Raw genomic sequence first — 22,644 nt, 5'->3', positions numbered from 1 at the left:
CTTGAAATCAATGTTAAAGCTAAAGTTAAGAAGTTAACTTAGATAATGTACATTAAAATCAATATTGTCACCTAAAATGCATATAAAATATGCAATTTTTTCCACTAAAGTTGGTTTTTTTCCTTGCTAAAAACATAGCAAACATTAGACAAATTTTGGCCCCTCCAAACGCAACGTTCAAGCTCCGTCACTGCTTGGGGCTAGGCTGGATGCCACGTTGCTGCTTCAGATAGGTTGAGTAGGTTCGGTTTTACCATTGCAAGCATCACAATACATCATCCATTTTCTTTTTTGAAAAAAAAAAATCGGTAAGTTACACTTTGCCCATTCTAAATTTTTGTTGCCTGATTTGAATCCTCAATTAGAGAATAGCACAGATGGATCAATCACGCCATTTTTGCGTGAAATTGCTTAACAGTTATTGGTTTACGAAAATTTATTATGTTGATAGTCTATATGTTAAGTTGAAAATTCACTAGTTCAGAATTTACTATGGTTATAAGAGAAACTGAATACCTGTGTGCCGAAAAGGATGGGTGAGTTTGGTTTGTGTGTTCATCGATCGAGAGTAACATTTATAAATAGTCATTTTAGAACAATTATTTCATCTGTTTCATATTCTTTGACTACAGTTTCAACCCTCCATTATCTTTTGACCAAATTTTAGCCCTTCATATTTTTATATCTGCCCCCATTCCATTTATTAAAATTTAAAACCCTCGTAGCATCATAATTTTTTAGTTAACCTTTTTTACAACTTATGACAATTTTTATGTTTTTATCCACATTAATCGCATATATTAATAGCTAGTATATAAACTAACGAGAACAAATAAAAACGACGCTACGTTTTGTTTACAATTGTAAAAAGTGTTTCATATGATGAAACAAATTATTATATCTTAGGTTATGTAAAGCTCGTTAACTTTGAATTTTTTTTATTAAAAATATATAGTTAGATACTATAACAAAATTTTCATAAACAATAAAGAGGTGACCATTGTAATGCGCATCTGAGTAACCTGCTTGTTGTTAAATCATTTATAGTGATAATAATGATATAGTGTGATTATATTTATGGAGTGAAAAAAATTAATAATCAATAATCAATATATATAATCTACTAAAAAGGGATTTTGATGATATCATGGAAAAGCCCTAACAAAGCTAGAAATAATAAAATTGGACACTTAGACATTTTCTCACTATTTATCAAATATAATTATGATATCATTAGTAGTAATCAAGTTATCATTAAAATAAAATAATTCAAATAAATCTAACAGCTAAAAAGGAAATAAATATATATATTTTGAAGCGACCCGTCCTAATTCATCCGGACGAAGTCCATATCGATTATAAACGATTCACAGCAGTTGATTTCATCGCGAGGTACTTGACCTCTATATGATACATTTTACAAACATTTCATTCGTTTTTGAAAAGTCAATCTTTCATTACATCGAAAGTTGACGGCATGCATACCATTTCATAATATATCTAACTATAATTGACTTAACAAAAATCTTGATTAATTCAACGACTCGAATGCAACGTCTTTTGAAATATGTCATGAATGACTCCAAATAATATCTTTAAAATGAGCAATTGCACAGCGGAAGATTTCTTTCGTACGTGAGAATAAACATGCTTTAAAGTGTCAACCAAAAGGTTGGTGAGTTCATTAGTTTATCATAAAGAATCATTTCATAATTTTAATAGACCACAAGATTTCATATTTCCAATTCTCATAAACATACGTCCCATGCATAGAGACAAAAATCATTCATATGGATTGAACACCTGGTAACCGACATTCACAATATGCATATAAGAATATCCCCATCATTCCGGGATCCTCCTTCGGACATGATATAAATTTCGAAGTACTAAAGCATCCGGTACTTTGGATGGGGCTTGTTGGGCCTGATAGATCTATCTTTAGAGTTCGCGTCAATTAGGGTGTCTGTTCCCTAATTCTTAGATTACCATACTTAATAAAAAGGGGCATATTCGATTTCGATCATTCAACCATATAATGTAGTTTTGATTACTTGTGTCTATTTCGTAACAACATTTATAAAAATCGCGCATGTATTCTCAGCCCAAAAATATAAATTGCAAAAGCATTTAAAAAGGGAGCAAATGAAACTCACCTAATGTATTTTGTAGTAAAAATACATATAACGACATTAAACAACTGAACAATGCAGGGTTGGCCTCGGATTCACGAACCTATATCATTTGTATATATATTAAAACGTATATTTGTAATCGAACAATTTATATTAGTGATGTAATTGTTATTTTTAATAATTTATTTGTTTCATTATTTATCTTTATATCTTTATTTTATATATAGTAATGTTAATATAATTAAGTTATGTATATTAATTTTTCTTTTATATGAAGATCATTTGTTTATGAAATTAATAATTATAATAATACTAGTATTAGTAAAAATATTGATACTATATAATGATAAAAGTGATAATAATAATGTTAAATGAAAATTATGATATTAATAATGATAATAATACTAAGTTTCACAAAGATAATTATGATAACAATAATTATAAGACTTTTAATAATTCCAGTAAAACATACATTAATTAAGATTTTAACCATTTCCATAGTAATATTTATATCCAAAATTTCTATATTTATTATCTTATCGATATTATTAAAACCTGCATAATCGTAGTTATAATGATCATAATCATCGCGTTTAATTTATAAACTAGTGACTATAGTTCCTTTTAACATTAATTTGTAATCATAATCATAATTTTTACATGTTTTCATATAATTATAACTAATTTCCTTACTCTTTAATATAACGTCTTTTATTCTATAATTGTGATATTAACATGTTTAGTAATCTTAAACTCATAATAATAAGACTAACAATAATAACACAATAATAATAATGCTAATAATATGAATAATATTAGAATTTATAATACTACTTAATTTTTAAATGATAATACTAATAATAATAATGATAATATCATAAATTATTTTAATGTTCGTTTTGTTGATAATAAAATCTATCATAATGATAATAATACTAATTAATGCTAATAATAATGATTATAATAGTAATAATAATAATAATAATAACAATAACAATAACAATAATAATAATCATAAGGAAAATAATAATACTAATAATAATATCAATAAAAATGGTTTACTACCTTAAAGGATAAAAAAAAATATCAATTTGCTCAAGCCGGGACTCGAACCCATGACCACCCGCTAGCCCACAAACAACCTCAACCATTACTCCGCTTCTGTTTTATCTAATACAATACCCCGAAAAAAAAAAATATGTATCCTATATCCATCTGTTTCCTTTCCTTCTTCTTCTTCTCAAATAATTCGACCAGAGCACGTACCCACCTTAATTTGTTTGTTTTAAAATCGTAATAAAAACAGGAAACGATTTATAAATATGTTTTATTTTAACTGATTCAAAAAAAAATAATAAAAAAAAGAACAGAACAGGCCGTCGCTGTTTGTAACACAAAAAAAAAATTTGATTGCAATTTTTGAGCATGTATTTGACGAAACTTATAACATGAAATATGTTTTAAATACTTCCTATGAACCTTCCAAATCAACAATTTGACTTTAATCGTAACACATAGCTCGAATTCAATTGAAGAAAAATGTTTGACTTTTTGTATCAAAAACTTTGACTCGTAAATTCGTAATCAATACAAGGAATTGGGTGTTCAAACTTTCCAGATAGATTACTTGAATGATTCCTAATCACTCTGCAATTCTAATTTTTAACGAATGCTTCGATTTCAATTTTTGATAAAAATGGAAGTGAAACAGAAGTATCGAGCAGGGAGAAAAAGAAAAAAAAATGTATCTATTTTCTTTTAATTTTGCAGTTATCTGAAGTGGGAATATTTGGTGAGGTTCGAATGATTGAATCACAAAAAAATAAATATCGTTCAAAGTCAGGTGTAGGGTTGCTGCCTAGTTGTATCACGAGTGTACAGAAGGTAGAAGACAAGTAAATCTGATAATGATATATATGTATATATATCTTACGCGTATATCTATATATATCTTTTTTTATCTGTATTTATATATTAATTAATTAATCTTATTAATTAACAAAAATAATAATAATATTACTAATTCTAATAAATATTCTAATAATGACATTAACTAACAATTGATAATTTTAAATAAAAAAAATGATAATAATAATGCTAGTAATAACACTACTTAATATATCATTGATGCTATTAATGATAACACTAATATGAATAATAGTAATAATAACATACAACTTGATCATATCAAACTTTCATATATATATATATATATATATATATATATATATATATATATATATATATATATATATATATATATATATATATATATATATATATCTATGTATTATATTTTTAGAATTAATAATATTCATAATACTAGTAATAATAAAGATATAACATTTTTCATGTATCAAATTTTACATCTTTATATCATATAATAATGTTATTAATACTAATATCAATATAAATATTAGTATTTATTTTAAGGAAAGTAATAATAACATTATTAATGCAGTAACTATATTTTGACTTGTAATTACCTATATTAATATTATATATTATTAATGATATAACATTTAATGTTTATGTTTATATTATATATAACATTTATACCTTTTAACAATATACCTGTAGTAATAATTATGTATAGAGATTATGTGTAAACTCAAACTATTATGTTTTAAATATCACAATATATTAATTAGATATATTTTGAATAAATAAACTCATAATATAATACTATACGTTTTATATTTTGTTATCGTAGATCCATTATGTTCGAACTCCTTTATATTTAATATACTCTATGCATTCAAAATGACAAGTTTTAGTTTTAAATAAATTTTTCATAATCACATAATAATTTATTAATATATCTAATTTATTATGTATAACTATTTACACATATAATTATCTATACATACATTTCTGTTTACAATTAAAGGTTCGTGAATCGTTGGAAACAGTTAAAGGTCAAATGAATTGTACAAAAATAGTTCAAAAGTTTTGAGATTCAATTTAATAGACTTTGCTTATCATGTCAGAAACATATAAAGATTAAGTTTAAATTTGGTCGAAAATTTCCGGGTCATCACAGTACCTACCCGTTAAAAAAATTTCGTCCCGAAATTTGAGTAAGGTCGTCATGGCTAACAATAAAAATATTTTCATGACGAATTTGAGCTGATAACTAAAGTTTTATTACTGTTGAGTAATATGGATAAGATAATTCAATTACTCAAAGAGTACGAGTGAAGCTATCACAAAATAGTGAAATGAAAGGATAAGGATTTGTCTTAGCTTTTGACATTGTCTTGATTGAATTCCGGAATTCAAGGGATTTAAAGAAAATCTTCGAAATCTAAAAGATTTGACTCTTCGGCGAGTAAGGAAATTAAGATCTCTATAATTAAATACGGTGATCTGCATCGATTACTCTGTCTGATATTTCCATTATAATTTAAACTTTTTCCGTTCCATTATTCTCACCATTCCTATACTTTCTTTCTTAGTTCATACATCCAAAGGATTGTGAAAATGCTTAATCCAGTTCTAATCCATGATATTTTCCTAATTATAATTTCTGTCATCCTTCTTTTCAATCTTCCACTCGAGAATTCTGTTTACTTCTACTATTACCTTGGGTGATACTATTCTTAATTATACCGTGTATTTATATTGCTATTCGTATTAATATCCACAGTTTGTAATTTCTGCGTCATTGTTGGGTTTTATATCTTCCCTTATATTTCGATGTCTCTGCTTCTGTCCTTCTGTAATCATTGACATCCACGGTTAATACTCTCTCCAATTTACTGTGATTTATATTCCCATTTTTATTTCAGATCTTCATTCTTTTGTTTTCTCTTCCCGACTTTAAATCAAGCGAATAATGGTCCAAAATTCATAGGTATGGAGTTTCGAATAATCCTAATGTTCTAAGTAGAAAGGGGACAAAATAGCACGATCTCGATTTGGTTATATTACAAGAATCACTGAGAATAGAACTATCAAGAATATATTTTCTTGATGTGTTCAGAAGTTAATCAGAATGAAAGAGTTATGTAACATGACACATGATGACGTTATAATCTGTGAATCATCATGTTCCGTTTAGAAATTCAGCATGACTTACTGTAATATAATCACGTTGATCAAGTGTCATTATATTATACTAACTCATGCATCAGTTTCCAACATTATTTCAATAACATTCCTATTTTAAACTTGAAAGTTTACAAAATATAGAAACTAACAGTTTCTATATGATGTAACACTGATAACATGAAGAGATTAATGATTTCAGATAAGAATAGTTATGAAAATATCTTCAGAAATATGGAGGATATTTATAATGAAAGATAAGATAATATCTCAAAATATCTAAGATCAGAGGATGATAGGAATTATTGTCCGCAACGATTAGCGTAAGGAGCAAGATATTCGCTAAAGACTTTAACAGGCATTGAATCATTTGGATTCTTTGAAGTCAAACTTATTCTTTGTGATTTGTCCACGGCTTCTTTCATAGTTTCGCATAATCCGCTTTTCGGTACTAAATTTTCTATTGAATGTTTCCAATACTCCATTTTTATCATCAAACTTCCGACGGTTAAAGTCGTGTACCGCTGTATTCAGCTTTTTCAGAATTTGTGGTATTGATTTGTAGACTGGGTGCTTTTCAGAATTTCAGAATGAAAGATCATAATTCTAAGAGATAAATGTTATATGTTTACATATAACTATTGATGTTGACATGCTGCGAGATTTCAAAATACTGATTGCTGATTCTCGGTATTTGGTACGGCATTTCTCGTTATCAGATGCAGATGAATAGATGATAGGATTCCAATGAATATAATAAATTTTCATAAAGTCGAATATCAATGAAGTTGCTGGTAAGTTTACTGCTAATGTAGTGAGATATAAACGGTTTTCCAGTATTGATGACGAAAAGTAAACTTATATATCAGGGTTATAATAAGCTAATTCGAGTGAAAAGTCAAAGTTGACTTGCTGGAGCTGTGACATAATTTGCTAATTTTGAAAAGGGATTGCAAATTATTTTCGGTAATAACAACGCCAAAGGATCTAGCACAGATACGCGTTAAACGTTTACTCAGGTTTCGAGTATTTTCAGGTGCATAATTATATGCATAAATCTTTCTTCTGTAGATGAAGTGCGGTTGGTTCATCTTCTCAGTTGTTTCTTAATTGAGAGATTTCAAGAATCATGACAGATTTGAACGCAGATTGTAATCGTCGAAATACAAATGAAGTTTAAGATGAAATCAAGTGGCAAACTTGAAGAATTGTTTAGTTTCATATATTATAATCAATATTTTAATTTATTTTAATTGTCCAATGTTATTAGTCCACAGTCGATAGTCCACAGTTGACAGTCCAATAATTCGTATATAGTTTAATATATAATATTCGAATTAATTAATACGTATCGTGACCCGTGTACATGTCTCAGACTCCATCACAACTCAAACTATATATATTATTGTAGAATCAACCTCAACCCTGTATAGCGAACTCGATCATTACAGCATATAGAGTGCCTATGGTTATTCCAAATAATATATATAGATGCGTCGATATGATATGTCAAAACCTTGTATACGTGTCCTGACATTTAAAGTGTTTAAAAATAAATAACAGATATTAAATGACGATAAATAAAGTGCGTAAAGTAAATAACAGAAAATTAAATGACGATAAATAAAATTGCGAGAATGTAAATTGCGATAATTAAATTGCGATAAATAAAATATAATCAGTTAGCTATGAACAATTAGTTAGGAACAGTTAGCGTGGATTCTTAACAAAATTCCTCATAGTTAAATTGTTTGTTTCTAACAAATTTTATTGTGTCAAATATTTTCTTCATTATGCCACTTGTTGGATTCTGATAAATCAAAATTCAAATATGAAATTGGATGAATATGGTTATTCTGTGGTGAACGGATTTGTATATCGGTGGATGTAATTAGGATAGTAGATGACTGTTGAATTAGATTTGAAAGAATGTACAGTGTACTTATTAATGTGAAATCTAAATATTCCTCGGGTATTACCTACCCGTTAAAATATTTTCACCATTAATAGTTTGTACGAAAGAATTTTTAATTACAATCTTTATGAAATAATATATATATACATATATATTTTCTTCAGTCGTAATCATGGATTTAATGAGTCAATGTGATATTAAACTCATTAGATTTACGGCTAGAACTAGAGTACATAATCTCTAAAACATTAGAGATTACATAATCGTCATGAAGGACGAAGATAGTTTATGTAGAACGATTCGTAGAACGATAATTATACTTGAGGTATAGATTGCGAGGTTGAGACGTGTGATGATGTTGTTGTTGTTGATACTGGTTATGCTGCTGGTGCTACTGATGGTGGTACTGTTGCTGTCGGTGCTACAAGTGTTGTTGGTGCTGAGGTTGGTGATGATGTTGGTGTAGTAAGTATATCTTGTAGATCACGCACCATTCTTGTCAGGTTTTCTATCCTACCCTCTATCATTTCTATCCATCCACTCATCTGATTCGATAGATCTTGATTATCAATTCGAAGTTCCCTAACTTCTTCTACTATTCCCCTTCGATTGGTATTCGGAAGTAGAGGTTGAATATTTTCTGAGATTGCAGTAATGCGACCTTCGAGGTGGAAAACTTTAGCAAGAAGGGTGAATACAGTGTTGCGCATAGGTTCACCGGTGAGTACATCATTTTCTCCGATGTTAGGAGGTAAGTTTGGTTTGCGGTAGGGTTCGCCTTCTTCATTTCTCCATCGAGTGAGTAAGTCTCGGACCCACCCCCATCTCCTCCAGAAAGAAAAAATAACTAAATGGTTGAGGCACTTCTGGTTCATTGACTTCGGAGTCTGCTTCAATATACATCTCGAAATCACTTCCGGAACAAATGGAATCCAAGCTAGGTGTAGGATCCATCTCTCACGTTCAGTTAAAGGGTTTTGATATGAAATGATTTTCGAATATCGAATGATATTCTACTTATATATAGAATATCTATACATACTTCCAAAGATCCCGTGAATTACGGAGAAAATTAAGGAAACGTGTCAGATAAAGTCTACAGTGACAGATACGCTAAGATATGGATTTTGTCTATACACTATTCATGCAATCAATGCAGTAAGATGTGTCTAGACTAAGAATGATAAGCAGATGATTCCCGACTAGAAATGATAAGCAAAATTTTTGACATGCAGACACGGTCGAAGTCCAGACTCACTAATGCATCCTAACGACTATCAATTAGACACACTAATACAAGACCTGGTTCGCTAAGATCACCGCTCTGATACCAACTGAAGCAACCCGTCCTAATCCATCCGGACGAAGTCCATATCGATTATAAACGATTCACAACAGTTGATTTCATCGCGAGGTACTTGACCTCTATATGATACATTTTACAAACATTTCATTCGTTTTTGAAAAGTCAATCTTTCATTACATCGAAAGTTGATGGCATGCATACCATTTCATAATATATCTAACTATAATTGACTTAACAAAAATCTTGATGAATTTAACGACTCGAATGCAACATCTTTTGAAATATGTCATGAATGACTCCAAATAATATCTTTAAAATGAGCAATTGCACAGCGGAAGATTTCTTCCGTACCTGAGAATAAACATGCTTTAAAGTGTCAACCAAAAGGTTGGTGAGTTCATTAGTTTATCATAAAGAATCATTTCATAATTTTAATAGACCACAAGATTTCATATTTCCAATTCTCATAAACATACGTCCCATGCATAGAGACAAAAATCATTCATATGGATTGAACACCTGGTAACCGACATTCACAATATGCATATAAGAATATCCCCATCATTCCGGGATCCTCCTTCGGACATGATATAAATTTCGAAGTACTAAAGCATCTGGTACTTTGGATGGGGCTTGTTGGACCCGATAGATCTATCTTTTGAGTTCGCGTCAATTAGGGTGTCTGTTCCCTAATTCTTAGATTACCAGACTTAATAAAAAGGGGCATATTCGATTTTGATCATTCACCTATATAATGTAGTTTTGATTACTTGTGTCTATTTCGTAAAAACATTTATAAAAATCGCGCATGTATTCTCAGCACAAAAATATAAATTGCAAAAGCATTTAAAAAGGGAGCAAATGAAACTCACCTAATGTATTTTGTAGTAAAAATACATATAACGACATTAAACAACTGAACAATGCAGGGTTGCCCTCAGATTCACGAACCTATATCATTTGTATATATATTAAAACGTATATTTGTAATCGAACAATTTATATATTATTATTAGTGATGTAATTGTTATTTTTAATAATTTATTTGTTTCATTATTTATCTTTATATCTTTATTTTATATATAGTAATGTTAATATAATTAAGTTATGTATATTAAATTTTTCTTTTATATGAAGATCATTTGTTTATGAAATTAATAATTATAATAATACTAGTATTAGTAAAAATATTGATACTATATAATGATAAAAGTGATAATAATAATGTTAAATGAAAATTATGATATTAATAATGATAATAATACTAAGTTTTACAAAGATAATTATGATAACAATAATTATAAGACTTTTAATAATTCCATCCATAGTAATATTTATATCTAAAATTTCTATATTTATTATCTTATCGATATTATTAAAACCTGCATAATCGTAGTTATAATGATCATAACCACCGCGTTTAATTTATAAACTAGTGACTATAGTTCCTTTTAACATTAATTTGTAATCATAATCATAATTTTTACATGTTTTCATATAATTATAACTAATTTCCTTACTCTTTAATATAACGTCTTTTATTCTATAATTGTGATATTAACATGTTTAGTAATCTTAAACTCATAATAATAAGACTAACAATAATAACACAATAATAATAATGCTAATAATATCAATAATATTAGAATTGATAATACTACTTAATTTTTAAATGATAATACTAATAATAATAATGATAATATCATAAATTATTTTAATGTTCGTTTTATTGATAATAAAATCTATCATAATGATAATAATACTAATTAATGCTAATAATAATGATTATAATAGTAATAATAATAATAATAACAATAACCATAATAATAATCATAAGGAAAATAATAATAGTAATAATAATATCAATAAAAATGTTTACTACCTTAAAGGATAAAAAAAAATATCAATTTGCTCAAGCCGGGACTCGAATCCATGACCACCCGCTAGCCCACAAACAACCTCAACCATTACTCCGCTTCTGTTTTATCTGATACAATACCCCAAAAAAATAAATATGTATCATATATCCATCTGTTTCCTTTCCTTCTTCTTCTTCTCAAATAATTCGACCAGAGCACGTACCCACCTTAACTTGTTTGTTTTAAAATCGTAATAAAAATAGGAAACAATTTATAAATATGTTTTATTTTAACTAATTCGAAAAAAATAATAATAAAAAAAAGAACAGAACAGGCCGTCGCTGTTTGTAACACAAAAAAAAATTTTGATTGCAATTTTTGAGCATGTATTTGACGAAACTTATAACATGAAATATGTTTTAAATACTTCCTATGAACCTTCCAAATCAACAATTTGACTTTAATCGTAACACATAGCTCGAATTCGATTGAAGAAAAATGTTTGACTTTTTGTATTAAAAACTTTGACTCGTAAATTCGTAATCAATACAAGGAATTGGGTGTTCAAACTTTCCAGATAGATTACTTGAATGATTCCTAATCACTCTGTAATTCTAATTTTTAACGAATACTTCGATTTCAATTTTTGATAAAAATGGAAGTGAAACAGAAGTATCGAGCAGGGAGAAAAAGAAAAAAAAATGTATCTATTTTCTTTTAATTTTGCAGTTATCTGAAGTGGGAATATTGGTGAGGTTCGAATGATTGAATCACAAAAAAATAAATATCGTTCAAATTCAGGTGTAGGGTTGCTACCTAGTTGTATCACGAGTGTACAGAAGGTAGAAGACAAGTAAATCTGATAATGATATATATGTATATATATCTTACGCGTATATCTATATATATCTTTTTTATCTGTATTTATATATTAATTAATTAATCTTATTAATTAACAAAAATAATAATAATATTACTAATTCTAATAAATATTCTAATAATGACATTAAATAACAATTGATAATTTTAAATAAAAAAATGATAATAATAATGCTAGTAATAACACTACTTAATATATCATTGATGCTATTAATGATAACACTAATATGAATAATAGTAATAATAACATACAACTTGATCATATCAAACTTTCATATATATCTATGTATTATATTTTTAGAATTAATAATATTCATAATACTAGTAATAATAAAGATATAACATTTTTCATGTATCAAATTTTACATCTTTATATCATATAATAATGTTATTAATACTAATATCAATATAAATATTAGTATTTATTTTAAGGAAAGTAATAATAACATTATTAATGCAGTAACTATATTTTGACTTGTAATTACCTATATTAATATTATATATTATTAATTATATAACATTTAATGTTTATGTTTATATTATATATAACATTTATACCTTTTAACAATATACCTGTAGTAATAATTATGTATAGAGATTATGTGTAAACTCAAACTATTATGTTTTAAATATCACAATATATTAATTAGATATATTTTGAATAAATAAACTCATAATATAATACTATACGTTTTATATTTCGTTATCGTAGATCCATTATGTTCGAACTCCTTTATATTTAATATACTATATGCATTCAAAATGACAAGTTTTAGTTTTAAATAAATTTTTCATAATCACATAATAATTTGTTAATATATCTAATTTATTATGTATAACTATTTACACATATAATTATCTATACATACATTTCTGTTTACAATTAAAGGTTTGTGAATCATTGAAAACAGTCAAAGGTCAAATGAATGTACGAAAATAGTTCAAAAGTTTTGAGATTCAATTTAATAGACTTTGCTTATCGTGTCGGAAACATATAAAGATTAAGTTTAAATTCGGTCAGAAATTTCCGGGTCGTCACATATTTATGATATATACTGAAGCAAATAAATATACTGTTAGTTTCAGGAATTTTTTCTTGAAAAGCACGCTTTTTTCTATGGATATCTCCTTGTTCAAAAAAACGAATTTTAAATGTCATCTAGAGGGTTTTATCTTTGTATATATATTTAAGAAACAAATATTATGCTTTCATCATCTTTTCATAAAGAATTTTGTGACTTCTCTAAGCTTCTTCACGATTTCATTCGGTAAGTCAATCTCTTAAGTTTCAATTTTTATTGGCGTTATTTGATTATTTATTCATGTCTTGGATCAAAACATATTTTCTATTGAGATAATGGTAAAAGTTGATATTCACATGAACTTTTATTTTTGCGTTTTTGTGGGTTTCGATTTTAAAATACATTTCATTTTCTTTTTCTTAAATATTCTATTCAGATTAATGATCGAGAATTGTTAGGGTTCAATTATTTTAGTCTAGGCTTTGATTTTTTTTAGGTTATGAGTTCAGATTTGATTGGTTTTATATGTTTTGCTTGATTTTGAAGGCATATAATAACATATATATATATATACATGATTTTGTCTGATTTCATTTTAACGTTTTGTCTTTGTACAAAGTGATAATTTTATATTGTTCATGTAGATGACAACAGGGAAACCTATACACTTAAGATGACAGTGGCTCAAAACAGAAAATTAAAACGTAAAAAAAATGCAGAAACAATCCTTATTCAATTCTTAACATAACCACATTTTTAATTTTTCCAAAAACACACTAGTTTTATTAAATCGATTTGCTTTAAAAACAACTTTTTCAAACCGAAAAACTTGGATTTCTCAACGCTTTGAAAACCAAAATGAGATCTATAAATTAGAGAAGGTTTGTATGATGATAAGGAACGTTTTTAAACAATTAGTTTCAATTTTAACACCCAAAAATAGATTTTTGCAATTTTAGTATAAAAACGTGAAAAACACTCAAAATCAATTTTTAACAACTCAAAAACGATTTTTCGCCGTAAACAATTTGATCCTACAACTTGGCTCTGATACCACTTTGTTGTAGCTATTGGATCTTGAGATCGATGTTTCTAGCTAATCGGTAACTTTCGAGTATCAATGTAGTCGAACAGATCAATGAATGAAGGATTAGATCGATGTCTAGAGTTGTTATTCGACTTGGGTGGGTTTTGGATCTGACCTTGATGGAGAGAAAACGACCAGGAGCTATTTAGGGTTAATTAGAAGATTAGCCACAAATGAATACAAAAGCTCACTTATATACTCATCTGGACTGACAGTCGACCGACTGGCCCAACAGTCGGTCGACTGACCCGACTGTCGGTCGACAGTCTTCTTTGTATGAGTTGATACTTGATACGAACTTGGGTCTTTTATGCACCAATAACGGGCATTTCTCTTAGCATTACGAGTGGTTTTATACATCGATTTAAGTTTTATAAAATTAGATAATAAGATTAAATGTACAAACAATAACAAACATTGCAAACATACAAGTTGTCACGGTCCACAATTAATCTATGCATCGGAGGTGCAAATGTATTTGGCACCGAAAACAAGTTTCCATGCAGTACGTACCATTGCTTCACATGCGTAACAGAATGGTTTTTGATGTTCACATGCATAGTAGTTGACTCATTTTTTTAATGGTATACAGACTTGTAATAATTAAAGTAATATATGAGTGATTATATATGCACAATTTATTTTTATATGTCCATAACTAATATGAATAAGTGTTGTACCATACAACACTCTAATGCATATTTAGTTGTATACGTATAAAAATAAATTTTGTACATATCAATTCTCATAAAATAAATTATTTTAGGAGTATTTTAGTTTTTCATTTAAGTCTTTCTAGCGACTTTGCAAATTAACCAATTAAACTAGTGCACTGCATTTAGACTTTGCAAATTAACCAATTAAACAAGTGCAACACATTTTTTTCCTTTTGAAATGGCCAAATACATAATATTATTAACAAAAACGAGCTATCCTAGCAAGGAACTAGGATAGACCCGCAAACTAAAATTACAATAGCACATTTTACTTTGCAAATAAAATCTTCATTATCAAACATATTGTATGTATACTAATGTAACCAATAAGAACTTTTTTTCAAAAGCAATACGAGATCACCCATGAGGTCAGGGGGACTTAACCATCCACGTTTTCATCTCCCATAGTTGCATAACCCATCCTCAACTGTTGCCCAGGAGGAATCCCGGCCCAATCCGAGGGCATGGGCGAAACTCCTCTCCCCTACTGCCCCTGCAACGCGATGTACGAACGGCATCCTTGAGTGGAATGCAAGGGTAAAGGGGCAACCTTGTGTGCAATGCTGCATTTCGCAGGAGTCGAACTCCTAACCTCTCGCTAAGAGAGACAAGTCACTATCACATGAGCTACAACACAAGGTTAATAACGACATTTTTATTTGATGATTAGAGGGATTTATTACTTAAATGCCAAAAAGTAATACGGAGTAACTAATAAAGATTTAAATGTAGATCTGAGATTTTTCATCAAAGTAATTTTGTGTTTATAAATCTATTTTTGTTTTTGTTAAAGGTGCGTTTGATAAAGCTAAATGAGTTAACGTTAATTGGTTCATAATTTTTTTTTTGAAAGGCAATATAATTTTATTAATAACTCAAGGTAGCGCAATAACGCAAAACTACCAAGTACTCAAGGTTACATCTCAAGTAAACACAAAGATGGCAAGATGGCAACAAGAAGACTATATACAAATATCTCACAAGTGATTACGCACAAATACTACAAGGATTATGAAGCCAAGCATTCCAATCGATGATTTTTTCTTTGCACCTTCTCGCAACCCATTCAAAACTTTTAACTTGAATTTCACAAACCGCAACCGGAACGGTCCAATCTTTGTTTTTGAAGACTTTTTCGTTTCGGTTTTTCCACAAATGGTATATACATGTCCATGTCACCGCTTGCCACATATGTTTACCTAAATTCGAATTAATATGTCACGAGTTGTCGAATAGTAGAGATCGTAAGTCCAAATTTGGAGGACGTGGTACGCTCCACCAATCGAAAATCTTGTGCCATACGTTACGAACTTTCTCACAACATAAAAGGGAGTGACAAATGCTTTCGATGTCATTGTCACAAATTGGACAACGGACCGAATATAAGTCGACTCCCCTCTTATCCAATTCGACTAACACCGGGATTCTACCTTTTAGCACCCTCCAAACAAATACCTCCACCTTTTTGGGAACTAGTGAATTGCGTATAGTACCCGAAGAGATAGAAGCATTCGAAGGAAGAAGCTTTTCGTCAATGAGATCCGAAAGAATTTTAGTTGTGAAAACTCCTTTACTGCTCATGTCCCAATACCACCAATCAGGCCGATCAGGACTAACTGGAACCGAAAACAGTAGCTGTTGTAGTTCGGCTAGCTCGCCGCCTGCCCGACCCGTAGGTGTTCTGACCCAGCATCCATTTAACCACACTTCAGACCCGTTAACTGATAGCCTTGATCCCACCTTCGCATCCAGATCTTGTTCCAAATATGAGAGCCTCTTGAACCTATTTTTTAAACACATATTCCCAACCCAAATATCGTTCCAAAATGAAGTTGACATCCCGTCCCCAATCTTCCGGATGAAAGAGTTAGGGAAAGGAATACCAAGATCATCAATGTAGTTCCCTGCTTTAATAATATTAGTCCACACCGAAGTGTAAGGAAATGAAATGGTTTCAAAATTATGAAGTAAACCCCCCAATGACCCAAAAGTGCTAGAAATAACTTTGACCCACAAAGCGTTTGGCTCGGTTTTAAACCCCCACCACCACTTGCCGATCAAAGCTAGATTCTTACTTTTTAAAGAACCCAAATTTAACCCTCATTTCTCGAAAGGAAGAAGGGTTTCCTCCCATTTAACCAATGAAATTTTTTTATTTGTACCCGACCCACCAAAAAAAAAAAGAACGTCTTACACACTCAAGTTTTTTACCACACATGGCGGGGCACGGAAGAGAGAGAAGTAGTACAACGGGAGACTATTCAACACCAATTTCATAAGGGTCAAGTGTCCACCATATGATATCGTACGTGCCTTCCAATCCGAGAGCCTTTTTGAAAACTTATCAAACACCAGATTCCAACTTTCAATTTTATTCATTCTACCCCCAATCAGAAGACCGAGATAAATAAATGGAAGTGTACCCGAGTTGCAACCAAACATATTAGCCAAGTTTTCAATTTCGGATTTCTCAACACTAATTCCGAATAGATTGCTTTTTTGGTAGTTTACTTTCAACCCCGATGTGAGTTCGAAACATTTTAGGAGTTTAAAAAGATTTCGAAGGTTTGTAATACTCCATTCACCAAAGAAAATCGTATCATCCGCATATTGGAGGTGGGAGATGGGCACTTTTTCGGAGCCAATTTCAACACCAAGGAACTTTCATTACAAACCGCTTTCTTTGCCAAAACATTTAAACCGTCCGGACCTGGCGCTTTTAAACTTCCACAACCTTTAATCGCTTCCCAAACTTCACTTTCGAAAAAAACAATTTCTAATAGCAATGCACTTTCAGCTGAGATGGTGTTTAAATCAGGCCCAAAATGTCGTTGTTCAGGGCCAATATGCTCCTGATTGGCCTGCTGGTGAGCGGCCTGATTAAACTGGACATGAGCAGCCCGATTTGGGATGGAAATGGTTGGATATGGACTGTTTGTGGAGGCCTGATTAGGCCCAGAGACATTTTGGGACAGCCCAATACCTACGGCCTGCAAAGTTGACATACTGTTGGGACTGTTTCGGTTGATGTTGAACACATGTCTGCTCAATTTTATTGCATGAAAATGTTTTTCAAAATGTGCTCGAACAGTAGACTTGATAACAATAGGATCCTCGCACCAAACACCATTAATATTTAAACCCCTGATATTGTTTTTGTTGTACTTTCGACGCATAGTGGAGTGAAAAAATTTGGGGTTCTCATCCCCATCTAATATCCAACGAATACGAGCTTTTTATCTTAGCATACCTACCTTAATCTTTTCTTTGGTGATCCAATTTTTTCGAGATTCTAACCAACATAAACGCTCATTCTCCGTTAGTGTATCATTTTCTGCTTTTACTTCCCAATTAAGTGCAACATTTTTTAATGATGTAATTTCTTCATCTAGATTGCCAAATTCTTTCTTACTCCAATCTCTCAACACATGTTTAACATTTTTGAGTTTATCACGGAAGATGCAATCTTTTTTGTACCCCCGAACCTCTTTACCCCAACCTTCAATGATCACTTTGTCAACCCCCTCCCTATTTAGCCACTCGTCAAATATCTTAAAAGGTTTAGGACCAAAATTAACAACACCATCTCGGAGAATCAAGGGGCAATGGTCCGATTCCATTCTATCAAGCACATTAATTGAAAGATCATTCCAATAGTTGATGAATTTGTCCGAGACAAGAAAGCGATCAAGTTTGCTAAATTTGGTACCATCATCACTAATACGAGTAAATTTCCTACCGTTGATGGGAATCTCAATAAGATTATTTCTAATTATGAACTCATTAAATCTTCTAGCTCTAGCCTCATGGAATACATAATTTAATCTATCCGTTTGGTCATGCACTTCGTTAAAATCACCACATAATACACATCCCGAATCTACCCCTGCCACGAGTTTCTCAAGATCTTCCCACATCTTCTTTTTTCCAGCATCACAATGAGGACCATAAACATTGACAATTATGGAATCATGCCCGAACCCAACCCAATTACCTCTAATTGCTAAGAAGAAATCTCCACTAACAACACTATGAGCCTTGAACCGATTATTGTCCCAAATAACTAACATACCCCCCCGAGTTTCCTATCACATCCTTTTGAACATAACCTATATCACTATGACCCCACAATTGATTTACCTAAAAATCACTAAGTCTTTTACACTTTGTTTCTTGGAAAGCCGTTATATCCGGTTTCTCACTAAAACATATGCCCTTAACCCAATTAAACTTGCCCGCAACACCAAACCCCCGAACATTTAGAGAAAGAATCTTCATAAGAAAGATAACAAACGATATGGAATAACTAGAAACTTACTAAGGGTTAGGCCATTGGAGGCCAATATCCTCGCCAAATTCCTTAAGCTCGACATTATTGATCGAACCCCCCACTGAAACGCCATTATCTTTACTCTTACTCGATTTTCTTGACTTGCTTCTCTTTGGAACACCCATCTTGTGACAATTTTTGCAGCTGATACGAGAACGTCCATCAACAGACTTGTTACCTGTACGTGCCATCCTTTTTAGTTTCATGATACGAGAAGACGCTTTCCAATTTTCAATAGTATCCCAATAGCAATCGTTGCAAATTGACACTTCAGCCGTACTTGAACTTTGAAGAGGTTTTGTTACATCAGAATTTTTATTTACTTTCGTCCTAGTACCTGTAGCCCTATTTGATTGCCTTATGATGTGTGAATCGTTACCAGTCGACCGATGGGCCCGTTTCTTATGGGATGGATTATTACAAAAAACATCTGGGCCACCATTTAAGTTACCTCCAGAATTACGGTTTTCAATGGGTCCCACTTTACAATAATTTGGGTCACTGTTAATGTTGTCAACGTGGTTAGTCTTCACATTGGGCTCCTTTTATGTAGAAACTGGGCCCCCATTTTCTTTTAGAATTGGGCTACAGGTTTCTTTTGGCCCATTTGTCTTGTCAGGGGCATCGAACGTGTCATGAATTGAAATATTGGGACTATTATCAACATTAATGGCCGCATGCTTGCAATCATTACTCTTTTTGGAAGTAGGGTTTGCTTCACTGTTTTCTTGGGTTTCACTTACCATCTCCATGTTATCCTCAAACAATTTCCTAATCCCATAACATCTAGACTGTCGGTCTTCTTCTCCCAATGAAACCTTATAATCTTCATCACCATTAATTCCGGCGTTAAATCTGGTTGGTTTGAAACCTGGAATTCGTACAGATTCTGGGTAATCACTTTCATCGGACCCGTCAAATGACTTAAGGGAACCATCATCATCATCATCTTCTATATCTGTAGGACCGATATAGTTGTCTTCACTGGCAAACTCATCTGAGTTTATGACCTCAGTACTATGACCACATGAATTATAATCGTTACTCTCTAGATCTTCAAAGGAATTAGCCTTCTTCTTCTCCTCATTAACACTGATAAAATAAGAACTGTTCTTATGTTGTAAGCGAACATACCCTTTGACCTTATCTGTACACGACAATTTAACATAGACTCTCCCATAATTCAGATTGATTGTTTTATCAAAATCACAGTTTTCCAATTCGTATACTACCCCCCACCATTCAGCAATTGACATAAAAGTTTTTTCGTTCCAACAATGAGGTGGAACACCTTGAATTTGTAGTCAAGTCATGCGATTTTCAGGCCATAACGAAGGGTCACACCTACTCACCTTTTGAATCCATCTTCTCAGAGGATGATTTAGATGATTGATAACTTCACTTGCAGATTCATCGTAGCTAAACAACAGTAGAACGCTTAAACCTCCAAGTTTTTTTTATATGAATGTCACTAAACCCTTCCTCCATACAAATGGATTCAAGGTTTTTGTGAACAATCATATTGATTGCATCACCCACAACAGCATACTTTAATGAACCAATGTTACAACCATCATCTACCATATTCACAATTTTTTCCCCAGATTGCTTTTCATCTCTAGAAGTCGAATGGACTTTCTCCCACCCCTTCTTGTTGTTAAGCTTTGAACGGAGATCCTCCTTGTTGTGATTCAGTTTTTCACGAAGGTCATAATCCATCCCCCCTAAAACCTCATCGAATCTTCTCTCATCACGGTAACTGTGCTTAAAAACCCTATCACCAGAATTACTTTTGTTGTTTATTTTCGCCTTTTCATTGATAACCTTAGGTTTACGATTTGTTGCCTTAAACACCTTGATATGAGCATCACCAAACCTGATACCTTCTAATCGTAGCAACATGTGATCGGAATCGGTAATATCAGCAAATCGAACGAATGCGTATCTCTCACCACCTTTTAAACAGTTACCAGCAACATACACGTTTCGAACAGATCCGTAAGGCTTGAATGCCTTCCAAAGATCAACCACTTTGTAGTCTCTCGGAAAGTTGAAGAACATGAATGATGTCAGATCGTTTCTGCTTGACAACTTGAATCGGTGTTGGAAGTCGCCGCCGTTGTAGCCACCCTTTGCCCTAGCCGTCCCTGCATTCACTCTCTCTCTATTTTCTCTCTCACACATTTTCACTCTCTCTTCTATTTCTATTACTAATAATAATTGGTTCATAATCTGAATGATCTAAAGTCTTTATATTAAATAAAAATAAGTTGTTTGATAATGATTCAGAATTAACGATATAAATTGAGTAAAATTATCTTATTAACGTATTACATGAATAAAAAATTCAATATACTTGTTTATTAGTATTCTGGATATGATTTAAGAAAAAAGTTACATAAAATTTAATTGCATAATGATAAAGACTTAATTACTTCAAACATCCTTAAATGTTGCTATTAATTTTACTCTAGGCTTTAAAGTAATTTTTTTCATGCTAACCCTATGTTTTGATTTGGTTTCAAATTCATCCCTAGAACTAACTTAACAGAGATTACTTAACGTCAGTTAATTCTAGAGACAAATATGAAACCAAATCAAAACATTAAGGGTGTGTTTGGTTGGTAGGATTTTATGAGATTTCATGGAATTTGCATTTAAAATCCCCTGAAATGATATGTTTGTTTGGAGATTTTATACGAGGGATTTGTAATTGAAATACCATAGACAAGGGATTTTCAAATCTTTTAGGATGGGAGAGGATTTCAAATCCTACGTTTAAAACTAAACAAAAAGTAGCCTCATCTAGACAAAACCCACCTAACATTTTTTTCTTCTTCCTCTTCACAAAATTTCATTCTTCCCTATTATTAAATTCATCTCCAGTAAGTACCACCGCCACTTTCCCTCATTATAATTTATTACACAAATTAAGATTCTTCTTTTTACCAATATCTTCTTCTATCTCAAATGGGTTTATTTTTCTCTGTTTAGGAAAAATTAATCTAAACTACCCACTTTGTTCTATTAATCAAGGTTGTAAAAGTCACGAGTTGGGGACGCATCGGTCGAGACCTAAAAAGGACGCGTCGGCAGAGTCGGGGACGCGTCGGGGACGCATCGGTCGTTGACCAACGTTGAGTTTATTAATAATTTCTTCAATATATATTTATATATGTATAAAATAGTTGATTTTGTTCCATAAATTTCTTAAATAAGAACTTGAATTTAAATACAATCAAACTTTAAACTCAATTAATGTTACCGAGTACATAATCAGTAAGGACATAGAGAAAAGAGCGGCCCAAAAAATGAAAACAAACCCTAATTTTAAAACATATCACA

General features: G+C 31.0%; 1 protein-coding gene across 1 annotated transcript; it reads right to left on the bottom strand.

The window, feature by feature from the left end:
• Nucleotides 1-18,205: 18,205 nt before the first annotated feature.
• On the bottom strand, nt 18,206-19,039 carry LOC139868924 (uncharacterized). Its single transcript, XM_071857260.1, has one exon. It carries the CDS (start codon nt 19,037-19,039, stop codon nt 18,206-18,208), a length of 834 nt encoding a protein of 277 aa, XP_071713361.1.
• Nucleotides 19,040-22,644: the final 3,605 nt, after the last annotated feature.

This window comes from Rutidosis leptorrhynchoides, chromosome 9 (assembly GCF_046630445.1).
Source record: "Rutidosis leptorrhynchoides isolate AG116_Rl617_1_P2 chromosome 9, CSIRO_AGI_Rlap_v1, whole genome shotgun sequence".
Classification (NCBI taxonomy): Eukaryota; Viridiplantae; Streptophyta; class Magnoliopsida; order Asterales; family Asteraceae; genus Rutidosis; species Rutidosis leptorrhynchoides.
Note: the sequence above shows the minus strand (reverse complement) of the source record. Positions and strands in the feature narration are given on the sequence as shown.